A 17,474-nucleotide genomic window follows, 5' to 3' on the forward strand; every position below is an offset into this window, starting at 1 on the left:
AAGAACACACCAAACTACTCCGATCCAATAGGTATAATATAATTTGCTAACCTTTATAAGTTAAAAAATCTTGTACAATTCCATCCCTTACAAAACATTCATAACAACCTTATTTATGAAAAGATGCACTGAGAGAAACATAAACATCTATCTCCATCTTCATTCCTCCCGGACTCTTTCCCTCCTCTCCTCCTCTTCCGTTTTCTTAGTCTTTTCCCCGTACCTACCTCTCCACTGTCCAATCACGTATCACCTTAACATCAACCCACATAGTATCTTTTACAGACCATGGTAGTTCATTTCTAAAGATGACTGAAGGAAACCATGCCTCGTGGTACTTGTGCACCTTGCAGACCTTTCTAGACTTTGGGTTGAGCTGTGAGAGTCTTTACCCACTTTCACCGTGGCATTGTGCCAGGTCTAGGTCCAAGCCTTACAAAGACAGACAATTGCTGCTTCTGAGCCAATGAAAGAGAGACCTTGAAAGAGAGGATGCAGAGACGGGAGATCCCGACACCAGGAAAAAGGTAAACAGCCAGATGTTCCTGTTGTGGGGTACTCACCAGAAAAGAGCCCTCTGGTCTCTAAAGGGGGTTGTGGAGCATCCACCAGAGAAGACTGTTCAGGTTTAAGTCATTAGAGAGTCTTTATTAGCCGGCTGGTGACTACACTGGGTGCTTGGATCCCAGTGTAGCCCGAGGCTTTCTCGGGAAGCTTTTAAGCACAAAAACAAAAACAAAAACAAAAACAAAAAAAAAAAAACCATGTTCTAGGTTGACATTCTTCACTTAACAAGAACAGTTAGCCAGAATTGGAACTACAGAAGCCAAAAGTCAAGGTTAGTACATTTAGAGATTTCCCCAGAACTATGGGTTTTGATGGATTAGGTCTTTTTACTTTTGGCTGGTAGGACTGCCTGCATGCTGAGTTTTACAGCCTGAATGGAACATCCTTCATGGGGTCAGATGTGCTAGGGTCTAGGGCCCTGTTACTCTTCCAATCTCAGATAACTCTGACTACAAAACACTCGGGACAACAGACAGAACAGCTCAGCCGAGCCCAGCCACTTGCAGTGACCTGGAGGGCGTTTCTCTTCAGTGTTGGAGGCAGCTAGGCTGGCCTCAAACTGTTCTCTTGCCTCGGCCTCACAAGCATTGTGATTATACACCACTATAACAACTGTTGTGTCTCTCTCACCGATTTCCTCCAAGCTTCTTCCCTGATGGGGAGAAAAGTCACACTTTTCTACTGAGGAGGCAGCTTCTACTGGCTGGCTCTTTGCACAAACATAGCTCTTCTTGACGCTCTCCAGTCCTCCTCCCGCTCTCAGGCAAGGCAGCAGGGGCTCCCTCATTGCCACCCCCTCTACCACTCTCCACTGTGTTGCCTTGAAACAGAGTCATAGAACCCGAGCTTCAGGGTTTGGCTGACTAGTCCTTTAGCTCTTGGCATCTGTCTTGTCCCAGGGTAGCTGTGCCTAACTTTATATACAGGTTCTGGGGATTCAAACTCAGGTCCTCATGCTTACAAAGCAATTAATTGTTCATACCTACCAACCAGCAATCCAGCCCCAGCCCCAGGGCTGTCCATCACTGCCAGCTAGTGCTTCCTCATCTTTTGTGGTTTCCTTCAAGTCTACGCACACATGTAAAAAGCTCTTTCCTCAAGCACTCACTAAGCAGAGTCATGTTTGTTTGTTTGTTTGTTTGTTTGTTTATTAAGACAAAGTCTTGGGCTGGAGAGATGGTTCAGTGATTAATAGCACTGACTGCTCTTCCAGAGGTCCCAAGTTCAATTCCCAGCAACCACATGGTGGCTCACAACCATCTGTAATGAGATCTGATGCCCTCTTCTGGTGTGCCTGAAGACAGCTACAGTGTACTTACATATATTAAATAAATTATATATATATATATATATATATATATATATATATATATATATATAATTTTAAAAAAGACAAAGTCTTACTATGTAGCCCAGGCTGGCCCCAAATTCCCAATGTAGCTAAAAATTACCCTGAACTTCTGATACCGCAGCTTCTACCTCCTATGTGCTAGGATCATAAGCATTCACCACCATCCCTGCTTTATGTAAAACTAGGGATCAAGCCCAGGACTTCATGCATTCTAAGTAAACGTTTTACCAATTGAGCTATATCTTCAACCAAACCATGTGCTTTTTCCCTTGTTTCTCTGTCTCTCTGTCTGTCTGTCTGTCTGTCTCTCTCTCTCTCTCTCTCTCTCTCTCTCTCTCTCACACACACACACACACACACACACACACACACACACGTCTCTAGCTAAAGGAGGGCACCAAATCTGGAGCTGAAGCTACAGAAGGTTGTGAGCTGGTGTTGTGGATTCTGGGAACTGAACTTAGGTCCTCTGGAAGAGCAGCAAACACTCATAACAGTTAATCTATATCTGCAGCTCTTGTGTCATCTAGTATATGTGGACTAGAGTGCCTTCAGCCTTCACAATGTTGGATCACAGGTACCACCACATCCAGTGCCTTACATTCTTTAAAATAGGCTCCTAGTAATAAACAGTATACCAAGAGGCTGGGTGACTCTTCTAAGTCACATAAAGAGCAAGCCAGGGACAGTACTGAGAGTCTACTACCGCAGCACAGAGGGCAGTGGGATGTTTAGAGCTTTGCCAGGCTGCTTAGTCCTCTCCAGTACCCCCAGGCCTTGCTCAACAAGGCAGAATCTGTGATCCCTTTGTTAGGATGGAATTGAATTCCCTAGAGTTCCTGTCCCAGGCCTGGCCAGTAACTCCAGTAACCAGAGCTGTGTGAGAAGAAAAGGCCAAGCCACTGGGGAAGCCACACCCCAATCAAGGGTGAGGTGTCAGGTGAGTCATGCCAGGGGCTACTGCCCAGCCCGTCCTGCTCTTCACAGACTCGGTGCGTGTGCTTTCAGCACCCCACCACCAGTCATCTTATTTGGTTTAACACACAGGCATCTCTGCTCATCTCTCCCACATCCAACAGATCCTGGAGCTAGGACACTTCCCTACTTCCATTCTGAGCCTCCAGATATGTGAGATGTACCAGAGTTCTGGGTGGGGCCTTTGAGCTCCCTACTTTTCCCTTTCAGCCCCAGATCCTCTCAGATTCCCACAGATGGGTTCTAGCCAGGGGGGTGGGGCTACTCCTGGGACCATCAGGAGGAACCAACTACATAGTTGGTGACAGAGTGGTAGCAGGAGTCAACCTCTTACCTGCCTCTGTGCCTCCAGCTGACTTTAGTAGACCATGTCCCACCTGTTTCTCCCAGTTGTAATCATGGGTAAGTTCAGAGGACGGGGCTTTAAGAAGTCTGGATACCAGCCCTAGAGAGCTGAAAAGCCGAAGATAAATCCTGCATCCTTTGTGGCAGTGAGGTGTCGGAGTAGGCAGAGTGCTGAGAAGGGGAGGGTGGCCAAAGGAGGGGAGGGACATTCCGGGAGCACGAGAGATTGTGCAGAAGGGGGAAGGAAGCCGGGGTGTCATGGGGCGATGGAACGCTGTAAATTCGGATGGAGGGAGGAAGAGCCACACCTAAGAGCATCATCTCTTCAGACTCTCCTTGCTCCTCTATTGTCTTCTCAGTGGTCAGTCCCATCCCAGAAGCCTTCCAGGACTCGGGTAAGACTGATGGACTGGGGACAGTTAGGTTCAGTTGCCTTAGTGTAGGCAGGTCAAAGGGCAGAAACGGGGAGCTGGGGGTGAGGGCAGCAAAAGCCGGGGAAGAGCAGGAAGATGGGTGCTGACAGTATTGGCGTTGAAGTAAGGAGCATCTTTCTCTCTCTGTATCTTCTGTCTTCCAGTAGTCAGTCCTACCCAAGGAGAATTTGAAGACCTAGGTAGGAGAGGCATGGGTTGCCTTCGACCTTGTTTTACTTTGTTTGCCTGCTTATTGCTTTGTTTTTGCCTTTGAGACAGGGTCACTCGCTATAGTCCTGGCTATTCTGAAACTCATTCTGTAGTCCAGGCTAACCTCACGCTCTCAGAGATCCACCTGTTTCTGCCTCCTGAGCGCTGAAAGGCTGTCTCGAATTCTAAAGAAGTTTCAAACTGGCTAGGTCATGAGAGGATCGGAAGTTCCCGGGCACTCCAGCCGTGTCTTGCTCATGTTCAGAGGAGCAAACTCAAGGGCGGATGGAGCCATGTCCCCGCCTTACCAGGGTCTCCGGAGTCCAAGGGATTAGGGGAGGAAGGGAACCCGAACAGAGCTTTGACTTCCAGGAGTCTCCATTACAGACTGCGGCCACCCTGAACCCTCTTCCCGAATCGTGGGGGGCTCCGACGCGCATCCTGGCTCTTGGCCATGGCAGGTGAGCCTGCATCAAGGTGGGGGCCACATCTGCGGGGGCTCCCTCATCGCTCCTTCCTGGGTCCTCTCCGCTGCTCACTGTTTCGTGATGTGAGTACAGTCTGTCTGGGCTCTCTACAGCTAACCCCGCCCTGCAGCTCAACCTTCCCTGCTCATACCCTGGAATAGAGAAATCTTTCCAACGCTCCCACTGACATCTCCAAGTCCTATTTGACCCTTTCAACCTCCATGGTATCACCCCAAATCTGGATCTGCTCCCCCCCCCCCCGAGTTTCTACTGACCCTAGCTCCCTGATGGCTCTGAGTCTTCAGCTCCAAGGACTGACTCCAACTTAGTCCCCTTTCCTTCCCCTCCCACCCCCTTCCCCGCAATGGAGCAGGAATGGGACCTTGAAGCCCGCGGACGAATGGTCAGTCCTGCTGGGCGTGCACTCCCAGGACGGGCCCCTGGAAGGAGCGCACGTGCGCTCAGTGGCCACCATCCTGATACCAGACAACTACAGCAGAGTGGAATTGGGCGCAGACTTGGCTCTGCTGCGCCTGGCCTCTCCAGCCAAGCTGGGCCCCTCCGTGCGGCCGGTCTGCCTGCCTCGTGCCTCGCACCTCTTCGCTCACGGAACTGCCTGTTGGGCCACTGGTTGGGGAGACGTCCAGGAAGCTGGTGAGTGGGGCGCACCACCGCCCTTGCAAGTGTGGGACCTGGGGTCCCTGAAAGCTGGGTCCTCAGGTTGGTTGCCTCCTCGAAGCTGAGCCTAAACAGCGGGACCCAGGTGGAGCTTCTGAGATTTGATTCTGATCCACGGAAAATTCCTAACCTCCTCTTAAGTACCCTCCTCTGCCCCCCACCCCGAGGTTGCCCCATTCCTGGTCTCACCTTTTCTCCCAGTTTTTTTTTTTTTTTTTTTTTTTTTCTTTCTTTTTTCTTTCTCTCTTTTCTCTTTTGGATTTAGGTCAGATTCGGGTTCCATCCCAGCTCTTTCAGACAAAGCATTCGCCGCTGCACATTTCCTCCTGTGAAAAGAGGAAAACAGCTCCCGGGGTGTTGGGTGGCTCAGCAGAGAAAACCCAAGTAAAGCCTATCAGCAGTGGCTAGCAGTGTGTCCGAGGGCAGACTGCTTTTTCATTTTCTACCACCCCTATCATTCGGTGTTACTTTGCCGCTAGTAAACATACCCATAGCTATTCCACATCCGCTTTGGTCAGACTTGGCCAGGACGAGGGGCTTTGAGAGGAGCTTTCGGGAGGAGAAGCCAAAGCTGCAGGGGTACCAACAGTGAAGGGTGATTATGTGCGCCTAGAAAGTCTGTGGTAAGAGTCAGAGCATCCTGACTGACAACAGGCCTTAAATAGAGGCCCTGGGGGAAAACCTGGGGTGCTACACCCAGTGGCGGGAGGCAAAACTCACAAGGATTCTGAGGCTGGATATAGAAGATCTTAAAGTAATGCTGATACCGAAGGACAGAGTACTGCCAACCAGTGGTGTTACCAAGGTCCCCAGGCCACCCCGAAACTTCTCCCGCTGAGCTCTAAGGACAGGTTTAGCCATAGCTTGACCTCTCAAGATTCTGGTGAGTCTGGAAGGACTTCTTCACGTTCCCTATCCCTCTCTGGCTCCTGAGACATATCATCAAATGTAACACCTGGGCTGGTTGCAGTGGCGTATGATTTTAATCTCCGCACTCTAGAGGCAAAGGCAGATGTATCTCTGAGGGTTCAAAGTCTGAATGTTCTACATAGTGAATTCCATAACAGTTAGGGCTGCATACTGGGACCCTGCGTCAGTAACAGCAGCAACAACAAAAGCAGCAGCCGGAAGTGGTGCTACATACCCGGAGTCCCAGGCTAGCACTGGGGCCCGGGTTGAGCCTGCATCCATCCTACTCCTAGAAGTAGCAGGTACAGAGTGAATTAGGAAACTGACCAGTCAGGAGGCCTCAGCTTGCGTGCCTGCGCTGGGAAGTTACCCTGAGAATATAGAGACAGGTGAGAAAGCTAAGTGCGGAAGGGGAGTTAAAAGGGGAGTCGAGGAGGCTGGAAAGAAGGCTCAGTAGTTAAAAAGGAGTTGCTGCTGTGGCAGAGGACCCAGGTCTGGCTCCCAGCACCCACACAGCAGCTTACAACCAAATGTAACCCCCCATAACTCCAGTTCCCGAATATCCTGTGACCTTCTCTGACCTTTGTATGCACACCCCAGGGACACGTGTGATGTGTATACTATCAGGCAAAACTCATATACATAAAATAATCTTTTAAAATGGGGACAGAGATGACACCCAAATTTTTTAAATTTAAGTTTATTTATATGAGCACACTGTAGCTGTCTTCAGACACACCAGAAAAGGGCATCAGATCTCATTACAGATGGTTGTGAGTCACCATGTGGTTGCTGGGATTTGAACTCAGGACCTCTGGAAGAGCAGTCAGTGCTCTTAACCACTGAGCCATCTCTCCAGCTCCCAACACCCAGATTCTTTGTTGTTGTGGTTTTTTGCTTGTGTGTGTGTGTGTGTGTGTGTGTGTGTGTGTGTGTGTGTGTGTGTTTGTCTTTTGCTTCAGGGTTTCTCTATGTAGCCCTGACTGCCCTGGAACTCACTCCGTAGATCAGGCTGGCCTCAAGAACTCAGAGATTCGCTGTGCCACCATGCCTAGCTAACACTCAGATTCTTATCCTAAAGTCCAGTTTCTGTGTTTGGCAAATGGATACAAGACCATATCTAATACTTGTCTAATACTTGTGATATCATTGTGTAAATGTTGCTCTGTTTTTTGAATAAATACCCACTCCACATCAGGGTTGAAAGCTTGATTTTTTTTTTTTTTTTTTTTTTTTTTTAGCTCTGACACATACACATTATTGTCTGTAGACCTTGTATATTACACAACCCATGTCATCTGTAACAGCTCTCGCTGGCTGTTAACGGGGGCCAAACGTAACACTGGGTCTTAGCAATAGATGACGTGATGAAAGTACTGGTCAGGGTGCCATCTTTCTTTCTCAAGGCAGGGTCTCACATAGCCCAAGCTAGCATTGCTATGTAGCTGATGATGATCTTGAGTTTTGGATTCTCCTTTTCCAGTTCCCAAGTTCTGGGATTACAGACATGTGCTAGGACATCTGGTTTATTCAGGTCTGGGGACTGGACACAGCCTTTGTGTATGTTAGCAAGCAGCCTACCAACTGAGCGACATCTACAGACCCAGTAGCGGCATGCTGATCTACGTGGCAGCTGAAAGGAACAAAGCAAAGGAGAGATAAGTGTTTCAGACCTAACTGACAGTATCTGTTCTCTGGTTCTGCCCTCAGACCCTCTGCCTCTCCCCTGGGTTCTACAGGAAGTAGAGCTAAAGTTGCTGGGAGAGGCTGCCTGTCAATGTCTCTACAGCCGACCTGGCCCATTCAACCTGACTTTCCAGCTGTTGCCAGGGATGCTGTGTGCCGGCTATCCAGAGGGACGAAGGGATACCTGCCAGGTAAGGACAGGTCTCCTAACTACAGGAAGCACCTAAGGAGTAGATGAAAGTTTGAGCCTCATCTTCAATAGAATCTGGCCTGGGGAGTATGGCTCCTGGATACAGTGTGAGCTGAGCACCAAGGAGGTGCTAGATTCAATCTCTGGCGACAAAACAAAAACCCAAAGACAGTCAGTGGAGCAGGTACAGCAGGAAGCACTTGTAATCTTAGCACTTGGTTAGTAGAGGAGAGGCCCAGTGAACCGCTTAGGGCCTGTCTGAGCTACATAGTGGTCAGCCTAGGCTTCTTAGACCCTATCTCAAACCAAGAGTATCAATGAGTAGGACTGGCATAAAGATGTATGTATGGAAGCTACGACTCAGCATCGTACCTCTGTACATGGATACTATCTACTATGACACAGTAAAGCCCCAGACGCCCAAGTGTCAGTTGCTGCTATATCCACCCATGCATCCCATAAGGCAGGGGTCGTGAACCCAGACTAAGGCTAGTGAGAGAATGAAGAAAGGTCAGGCACACATACAGCCAAACTGAGGTTAGAGTCTCACTGTAGCCAGGAACTTTGAGGTGTTCATTGGGCATAGCATAGTGGCAAGGTTTAGCTAGTCTCAGGGGGAGGTCTCTGTAGACCAGTAGTCTGGGGCTACAAACTTCTCAGAGGAAGCTGCAGTTGCTAATCTTTACACACACTGATCAATTGTTTTGGACTCCCGAGTTGAGCTCTGCCACCCATCTTGAGCATGACCCATATGTGGACACAGCTTTGCCAATATCTTATGATTCCAAGGCCTTGGCTTGGCTTGACATGGCCTCACCCACATAATCCACACCCTGCACACGTCCAGCACCACCAGCTCTTAGATATTCAACTTTGCCGAATGTCCAAACTTCATATCTGGAAGATGACAGTAATACATCAGGCGTTTTACCACAATTAATGACTTCACTAAGATCTAAAAAACTAGTACCTATTATTTTTTCTTATTCCAAAGCCAAGCCTATAGCACAACACTTGTTGCTTAGTAGATGCCTAACAAATAATTATTGGGGAAAAAAATGAATTAATTCTTCACAGAGGGAATTTTCCAAATAATTGGCTGATGGCCAAAACAGTATATTTGAAACAACTTTTTTGAGGATTTAACCCAGCACTCACAGTAGTGGTGTGGATACAAAATAGGTGGTTCTGAGGTTCCAGGACCCATAGACATAATCAGTCTCTTAAAAGTTTAGATTTTAATTATATGTATTTATCTTGTTAATATTCTGTGTGGCTTGCCTGATGAGTACCACGTGTGTGTGCAGTGTCTATAGAGGCCAGAGAAGGGCACCAGATTTCCTAAAACTGGACTTTCAGATGAGTCAACCATGTGGATGTTGGAAACCATACCTGGGTCCTCTCAAACAAATGCTCTGCTAACCCCAGAGGCATCTCTCCAGCTCTGATTACTTGATTTCCCTCACTACAAATATCTTTTATTTACTTTTAGACAATTTCATACATGAATACAATGTACAATGATCATATCCACACTGAACTCCCCCCTTTCTCCAGGCAGAAACCTGCAACACCCCTTCCACGCCTACCTCCATATCGTCTCTTTTTATTTTTGCAAATTGCTTGAGTCCAGTTAGTACTGTCTGCTGAAACTCTGGCAGATTCCATTAGTTAGGTTGTGTGTAGGTATACTTGAGTGAGTTCATGGATACAATGGTCACCTCCGCCTGGAAGACAGCACTTGATACCAGTCCTCCCCATCCTCTGGCTCTTGGGTTCTTTCCACCTCTTTTTCTTCCCTGCTTCCTGGAGAACATTCAGGGGATGGTGACACATGTGTTCCACCTAGTGGTAAGCCCTCAATGGTCACCCAGTCTCAGCATTCTGGCCAGTTATGTCTGCATTTAACTAATGTCCACTGCACAGAGCTTTCTGACCAAGGTTGAGAGCCGCACAGATCTATGTGGGTAAACATAAATATTTATAAGGCAGTTTAATAATATGTAGGAAAACAACAGGAGTAGAGTAGATTACGTGCTAGGGCTCATGACTCCATGGTTCACGTTACCAGGGATAGAATCCTTCCTGTGGATTCCTTAGATATCCAATCAGAAAGCAGATGGTTACCTCTATGACCTTCATACCACTGTTTATCAATGGACACAGCTTGCCTGTCAGGTTCACACTGTAGCCGTCAGGATTTACTGTTGCGTAATAGTACTGATGAACTAAATTCCCCACCGGGCTCCATAGTACCATGAAAGCTAGCCATCAGAGAAAATGTTTTCTGGTTAGTTCCAGGTTGGTTTCTCTGTGTATTGCAACTCAAGTGTGTTGTCGTTTCTGAAATATGGCTGGAAATCAAGAGCAACTGCAATAGTCTGTGTTGCTTTGGGAGCCTCTAGGGCTTCCCTGATGAACAATTCATAGGGAGCTGTTCCTATAGTATGTTCCTCAGTGTGTCGTACTTGACACTGAGATTTTCACTTAATAGCCTATGGCTTCTTGGGGAAGCATGGTCCATATGCATTCAAACTCCTTTGAAAAGTACAGACATATATATTTTTTAATTTTTTGACAGGATCTTACTACATAGTCTTGGCTGGCCTAGAACACTCACTCTTTATAGAATAAGCTGTTATAATTTTTACCCAGAGTACTGGGTTTCCATAAAGGTTTTCTGTATACCTCTAGTTTCGGTTAACTTACCCCACTTTCTCCTTTCTCCTGTCCCCCCATCCGTGTCCCAACTTAATGTTTAGCCCTCTGTACCCTCCCATTTTTATAGCACGTGTTCTTCTAGGCCCTCACCCCTTTAGGCTTCTTCCCTCTCTCTCACTAGCCTGTTCAAGCTTCCTGACCACTATAGACACTCTAAAATAAACATAGGTCTACAGATGAGAAAAAATATGTGTCATTTATCTTTTCTGGGCTTGCAAAGTCTCACTTAGTATAGTATTTTGCAGTTCTACCCACTTTCCTGTAAATTTCATTTATTTATTTATTTTATGTGAGTACACTGTATCTGTCTTCAGACTCACCAGGAGAGGTCATCGGATCCCATTACAGATGGTTGTGAGCCACCATGTGGTTTCTGGGAATGGAACTTGGGACCTATGGAAGAGCAGTCAGTGCTCTTAACCTCTGACCCATCTCTCCAGCCCCAAAGTTCTTTTATTTACAGCTGAATAAAATCCTATTGTGTAGAGTTACCACATTTTCATCAGTCATTAATCAGTTGAGGGGACATCTAGGTTGATTCCATTTTCTAGCTACTGTGAATGGAACATCAGTGAACATTGATAGGCAGGTCTCTCTGAAGGAGAACCTGGAGTCCTTTGGACATACGCCTGGATCTCTGATCATGGGCAACATCTCCTTGTAGCTGTCTGAGAGCCCTCCATGCTGGTTTCTACAATGGATTTCTGAATTCCCACCCCTAACAATAATAGATTAGTGCTTACATTTCCCCACACCCTCACCAGCATCTGTCATTTCTGTTTTTGAAAATGTTCATTCTGGGTGGAGTGAGATGGAATCTCAAAGGAGTTTTAACTTGCATTTCCCTTATTGCTAATCATGTTGAACACTTTTAAAAACATTTAGTTTTGTGTGTGTGTGTGTGTGTGTGTGTGTGTGTGTTCCTTCTCTTGAGAACTAACTCTCTGTTTGGTGGTCCATTTTTTGATTGGCTTGTGTGTTTTCCTTATGTTTAGCTTCTTGAGTTCTTTGAATATTCCTTACTGTAGAGTTTGTTGAACTTTCTGAGGTTGGCAATGTGGCTCAGCCAGTCCATGTTCTTACTGTCCAGCTTTACAGCCTGATTTTGATTCCCAGGACCCACAGAGTATTGAGAGTTGCTCTTTGACCTCTACACTCTGGCCATGACACCTGAGCACACACACACACTAAATAAGTAAATAGAAATTTAAAAACAGAAAGGCCAGACATTGTGGCACTCAGGAGGCAGAGGCAGGCCGATCCTAGAATTCAAGGCCAGCCAGGTCTATATATAAGACCCTGACTTAAAAAAAAAAATCTTAATTATGGAAAATGTTACTTTTCCAGTACAATAGCTGCTAGTCATATGTATCTATTGGACATTTGAAATGTGGTGTGAAAAAGAAAAAAGAAAAAGAAAAGGAAAAAAGTAAAGCTGCACATGGAGCCCCAGGCCTGTAATTCTAGCACTTGGAAGACTGAGGCATGAGATCAAGTTCAAGGTGATGCTGAACTATATCAAGACCTTGTTGGGGTGGATGTGCAGGGACAGAAGGCAGGAAGACAGACAGGGGGTTAGATGACTCACTGGGTAAGGACTTACCTCAGAAGCCTGACAACCCAAGTCTCATCCCTGGAACTGAAGGTGAGAGAAGAGAGCCAACCATCGTGACTGATGTCTATATGTGTGCTGTAGGATACATGGCTCCTCCCACACACAAGATAATAATAAAATACAAAATAAGTAAATCAATCTTAAGAAAAAGGAGCCCGTGAGATGGTTCAGAGAGGAAAAGTGTTTGCCACACAAGTGGCTTAAGTTCAATTCCTGGAGCCTCCAAACATACTCTTTCTCTCTTTCCTTCTGCCCCTCCCTCTGCAGCAAGAAAAAAAGTTAACAGTGAGCAAGAAATACTGGGCATATAGTTCAGCTGTTAGAGTGCTTGGCTCAGCCAGCACCACGGGAGCTGAGAGTTAAGGTGTGTGCCTACAGCTCCAGAACTCATGAGGTAGTCGAGACCAACGTCGGCTACACAGTGAACTTGAAGCCAGCTGGGGCTTCATGAGACCTATCTCAACTAAAACAAAACAGAGGGAGGAAAGGGGATGGGAGGCTGAGAAATTAAAACTGAATCTAAATTTAAATAATCAGAGCTAAAGAGTTGCCTGTGGTTAAGAGCATTGGCTGCCCTTGCAGAGCGCCAGAGTTCAATTCCCAGGACCATTACAACCTCTGTAACTCCAGTTCCAGGGATCCAACGCACTTTTCTGACCTCCCAGCTTCCTCGATTTACTTTTTAAAGGGGCAGACAGAGCTCAGCATTTGTTGAGACCCTAGGGTCAGCCCAAAACAAAACTTTGGGAGCTGCGATTTAGAAACCTTAGAAATCAGAGACAATTTGGGGATGAACTATTTACAAGTATCATTTAGCTCCAAATGAGACCCTCTTGGTGCCTTGTCTGGCTGCTCTTGGCTTTGGCTACTCTGTGGTTCTTTACCAGGCTTTCTTCTCATTAGAGTTGTAGATAATACAAAAGTGAAGATAGTTTCAAGGAAGGTTTCTAGACAGTGACTATAAGGCCAAAATGGGGTGAGAACTTTTGAACTAATCTCTGACTTGAGTCATCTATCATTAGGGTGACTCTGGGGGACCGCTGGTTTGTGAGGATGGCGGCCGATGGTTCCTGGCAGGAATCACCAGTTTTGGCTTTGGCTGTGGAAGGAGGAACCGCCCTGGGGTCTTCACCGCAGTAGCTCCCTATGAGTCGTGGATTCGGGAATACGTGAAGGGTTCAGAACCTGGGCCTGCCTTTCCAAGCCAGCTCCAGAAGCCCCAGTCAGGACCCTGGGATCCCAGAGAAGAAAACTGTACCTTTGCCCAACCAGGTGAAGGGCAGATGCACTGACCCTGAGCTGAGCTGGGCGGATATGAATTGGGGTGGAGGCTGAAGGGTTAAGGATTTCTGCAGACCTCTGACCGAGGCCTCTCATCTCTTAGAGTGCGGGAAGGCTCCGAGGCCAGGAAGCTGGCCCTGGGAGGCCCAGGTGATGCTACCGGGCTCTACACCCTGCTATGGAGCTCTGGTGTCTGACAGCTGGGTCTTGGCACCCGCCAGCTGCTTTCTGGAGTGAGTGAGAATCCATACATCCGGCACTCTTTCTCCTTTCCCCGCATCAGCCTGAAAGACTGGCTCAGCCCTTCCTTTGGGGTGGGAGTTGAAACTCAGTTTGTGGTGTGAAGTCGTGGGAGATAAAGAACCCACACAAAGCCAGGAATCTGGCGAGGGCGGGGTAGGTGGTTCGGTTCAGAACTCGAGAACGAGAATAACAGGGTAGGGTCAAGGTTCCAGGTTGGACGAAGTATTCCAACCCAGAGATGCAGTCTAAGCCTGGGAAACTAGGTTTGCGTCCTGTATGCGGAATGCGCACGCTCCTCAGCCTCCCCATCCAGCAGTCCCGCACCCCTGCCAGCTCACCCCACGATTTCGAGACCTGGCGGGTGCTGCTGCCCTCGCGTCCGGAGGAGGAGAGAGTGGCGCGCCTCGTGGTGCACGAGAACGCTTCCAGAGACTTCGCTACGGACCTGGCACTGCTGCAGCTGAGGACGCGCGTGAACCTGACCGCGGCCCCGAGTGCCGTGTGCCTGCCCCACCGCGAACACTATTTTCTGCCCGGGAGCCGCTGTCGCCTGGCTCGCTGGGGACGCGGGGGTGCGCGAGGCGGCGCGGGGCCACGGACTGGGTGGGGCGGGCGGAGCGGCGAGCACACGGCCGAAGCGACCCCTCGCCGCTCTTTCTCTCAGAACCCGCCCCAGGCTCCAGCGCGCAGCTGGAGGCGCAGCTGTTGAACAGTTGGTGGTGTCACTGCCTGTACGGCCGCCAGGGGGAGTCCGTGCCGCCGCCAGGAGACCCGCCATACTTGCTTTGCCCCGCCTATCAGGAGGAGGAAGAGGCGGGCCCATGCTGGGTGAGTGGCAGAAACTCGCTGCGGAAATCCGGTCCTGACCAGAATCCAGCTGGAGGCGGGACGAGCTAGAATGGGGTGGGGCGTTCTCGGCTCCGCGTGATGACAGAACTATTATTTCTGTTCTTTTTTTTCCCCCTTCTCTTTCTTTCTTTCTCTTCTCCACTCCCCCTCCCTCTGTATCCCTAGCTGTCTTAGAATTTACTGTGTAGGGGCTGGAGAAATGGCACTGACTGCTCTTCCAGTTCTGTTCCCAGCCTGTAACTCCAGTATCGGACACCCTCACTCAGGCATTCATGCAGGCAAAACACAAATGCGCATAAAATAAAAATACATAAAATTTAAAAATAAAAAAAAAAAGATTGTAGATCAGGCTGGCCTTGAACAAACTCAGAGATCTGCCTGAGTGTTGCACCGATACGCCCAGTTTATTCCTTCTTTCGAAAAATGTGTTGGGATCCAGGCCCGGATCTTTGTGAACCAAGTGCTTTACAAACTGGGCCAATTCCCCAACCTGAGCTTATCAATTTTAAGAGACAGTTGAGACCAAGTGCATTGTGTCTTTAATCCTAACACTCAGGAGACAGAGGCAGGTGATCTCAGAGTTTGAGGACAGCCAGGGCTACATGGAAGAAACCCTGTCTTGAAAACGAACAAGAAGGGGGGAGGGCTGGGGGAGAAGGTATTGGGGTTTGTCAAGTGAGGGCTGGAGTTTTACACAAATCAGTGTTGGAACTTGGCTTGAAGGATTCATGCACAGAAGAGAATCAGGATCCCAGAAAAGCCCAGAAAGCTAAGGATCTACAGGCCTGCAGCCTGCACTCGTGTGAGCAATACTATTGTTTTTTACTGCAGAATGATTCAAGTTGGAGCCTTCTGTGTCGTGAGGAAGGGACGTGGTTCCTGGCTGGATACAGAACCCTCTCAAATGGTTGTCTCCGGCCCCGAGCCTTTTTCCCAATGCAGACTCATGGTCTATGGATCAGTCATGTGACTCAGGGAGCTTACCTGGAGGACCAGCTAACCTGGGACTGGGGCCCCGAAGGGGAGGAGACTGAGAAACAGACTTGTCCCCCACACACAGAGCATGGTGGTGAGCTTCAGGAGTTCCTAATTCTTAGATCCTGGCAAGACCTTTAGGGGGCAGCTTTGAGATCACTGACAGGGCCACCTCCTCTCTCTAGCCTGTGGCCTAAGGCCAAAATCCACTCCAGCTGGTGAGCTGTGGCCCTGGCTGACGGAGGTGCATGTGACTGGTGGTAGAGTCTGCACTGGGATTCTGGTGGCCCCAGGCTGGGTCCTAGCAGCCACTCACTGTATTCTCAGGTGGGTCTCTCCTAGCAAGGAGAGGAAAACTGGGTGAGAGATGAAGGGTTCTTTCAGTAGCAGGAAATCATCACATTTGGGCTTACATAGCACAGGGAAAGCACTTTGGTTTGGTTAGATTTAAAAAAACAGAAGAGAGAGACAAATCACAGAGCAGTTGGTGGGTCGTCCTAGAGACTGTTTTTGCCCTGTTCTGCTGGGAAGGACTTCACCCGCTGCGGAAGAAATAAGACGGGATGCTGGTTCTGATACTGGTTCCTATTCTCACAGGCTGGGCTCTACAACGGTGCCTTACATTGAAGTATATCTGGGCTGGGCAGGGGTCAGCTCCCTTCCACAGCGCCACCAGATACGCTCTGTCACCAGTATCCGTCTGCCCCGGCATTTAGGACTTAGACCCCCGCTAGCCTTACTGGAGCTGAACTCTCGGGTGGAACCCTCCCCATCAGCTCTTCCCATCTGCCTACACCCAGGAGGTATTCCTCCAGGGGCCAGCTGCTGGGTTCTGGGCTGGAAGGACCCACAGGACAGAGGTGAGAGCCCTTGGGGCATGGGAATAAGGAATATCCTTGGGCCAGAACCCTTTACAGCTCTCTCTCCTCTCTAGTTCCTGTAGCTGCTGCTGTCTCCATCTTGGGACCACAACTCTGTCACTGCCTCTATCAGGGCATTCTGACTCCTGGAACCTTCTGTGTCCTCTATACAGAGGGGCAGGAGGATAGATGTGAGGTACAGGGGTCTAGGGATCTTGGACCAGGGAGGGGAAAGGTAGTTCTGGGCAACTAGACCCAATTCAAATAGAATAGGAATTTCTCGGCATTGGGTTTCAGATAGAAACATTATTTCTGAGCTAGACCTCAGAGAGACCAGGAACCAGGATTCCTAAGGGTGAGATACGCAGTGCTTTATGACTGGACCTTGGGGAAGTTAAGAGAGCCAGATGGAAGGGTAACAGACTCATTTGGCCTTGGCGCCAACTCTGCAGGTAACCTCAGCACCTCCCCTCCTGTGCCAGACCGAGGGAGGCCCCTGGGTTCTCATGGGCATGGCTGTTCGAGGTAGCCGGGAGCTCTTTGCAGCCATCGGCCCTGAAGCAACCTGGATATCACAAATTGTGGGAGAAGCCCATTTTCTTCATCCCAGTGACTCCTCCTACTGGTCTCCTGAAGGCAATGACCTGTGCCCCCAAGACTTGGCAGGATCTGCAAGCTCCCCTAAGGTTGCCCCTCTGCTTCTGCTCCTCCTACTGGCTCTACTGATCCCTCACTGAGAGCCTGGCTCCTCTTTACCCCGCCCATCAGGGCTGGAATGTGACCCAACCAGCCAGCTCCCAGGCCGGAGAGGGCCTCTTCCACCTCAACTGCATCAGCTTTCAGATAATTGGACCTCAGTGCTGGCTATTCTGAATCTAAGAATCCTTGGGGGTGGAGGAGGAACAGACAATAAAGATGTAAATACAGACACGTGGCTTTGTGGCATCTCTCAGGCTACAGAGGTGCTGAACACCTCAGAGCTAAGGGGAAAGCCCTAAGGATAGGGCTCTACCCTCTTGGTGAGTCAGGCCTTGGGATCCCAGGAAATGTGTCCCCTATAACGTGGCAGCTGTTCCCTCATTCCTGCCTCTGGGCGGGGGAGGTTAGGTGTACAGCTGGTTGTGTGTCACCTCTTCTTT

General features: G+C 48.8%; 1 protein-coding gene across 1 annotated transcript; it reads left to right on the forward strand.

Annotated features, from left to right (window-relative positions):
* Window positions 1-3,261: 3,261 nt before the first annotated feature.
* On the forward strand, window positions 3,262-17,072 carry PRSS36 (serine protease 36; the record flags this gene model as incomplete). Its single annotated transcript, XM_080912997.1, has 15 exons — window positions 3,262-3,295; window positions 3,598-3,633; window positions 3,816-3,851; window positions 4,249-4,411; window positions 4,702-4,982; window positions 7,626-7,792; window positions 13,150-13,399; window positions 13,512-13,641; window positions 13,985-14,223; window positions 14,316-14,479; window positions 15,332-15,569; window positions 15,661-15,802; window positions 16,073-16,335; window positions 16,410-16,531; window positions 16,788-17,072. The coding sequence occupies 15 exons, from the start codon at window positions 3,262-3,264 to the stop codon at window positions 17,070-17,072; spliced, it is 2,550 nt and encodes an 849-aa protein (XP_080769123.1).
* Between the last annotated feature and the right edge of the window lie 402 nt (window positions 17,073-17,474).

The sequence above is a fragment of the Micromys minutus genome (genome assembly GCF_963924665.1).
Source record: "Micromys minutus genome assembly, chromosome: 2".
Taxonomy (NCBI): domain Eukaryota; kingdom Metazoa; phylum Chordata; class Mammalia; order Rodentia; family Muridae; genus Micromys; species Micromys minutus.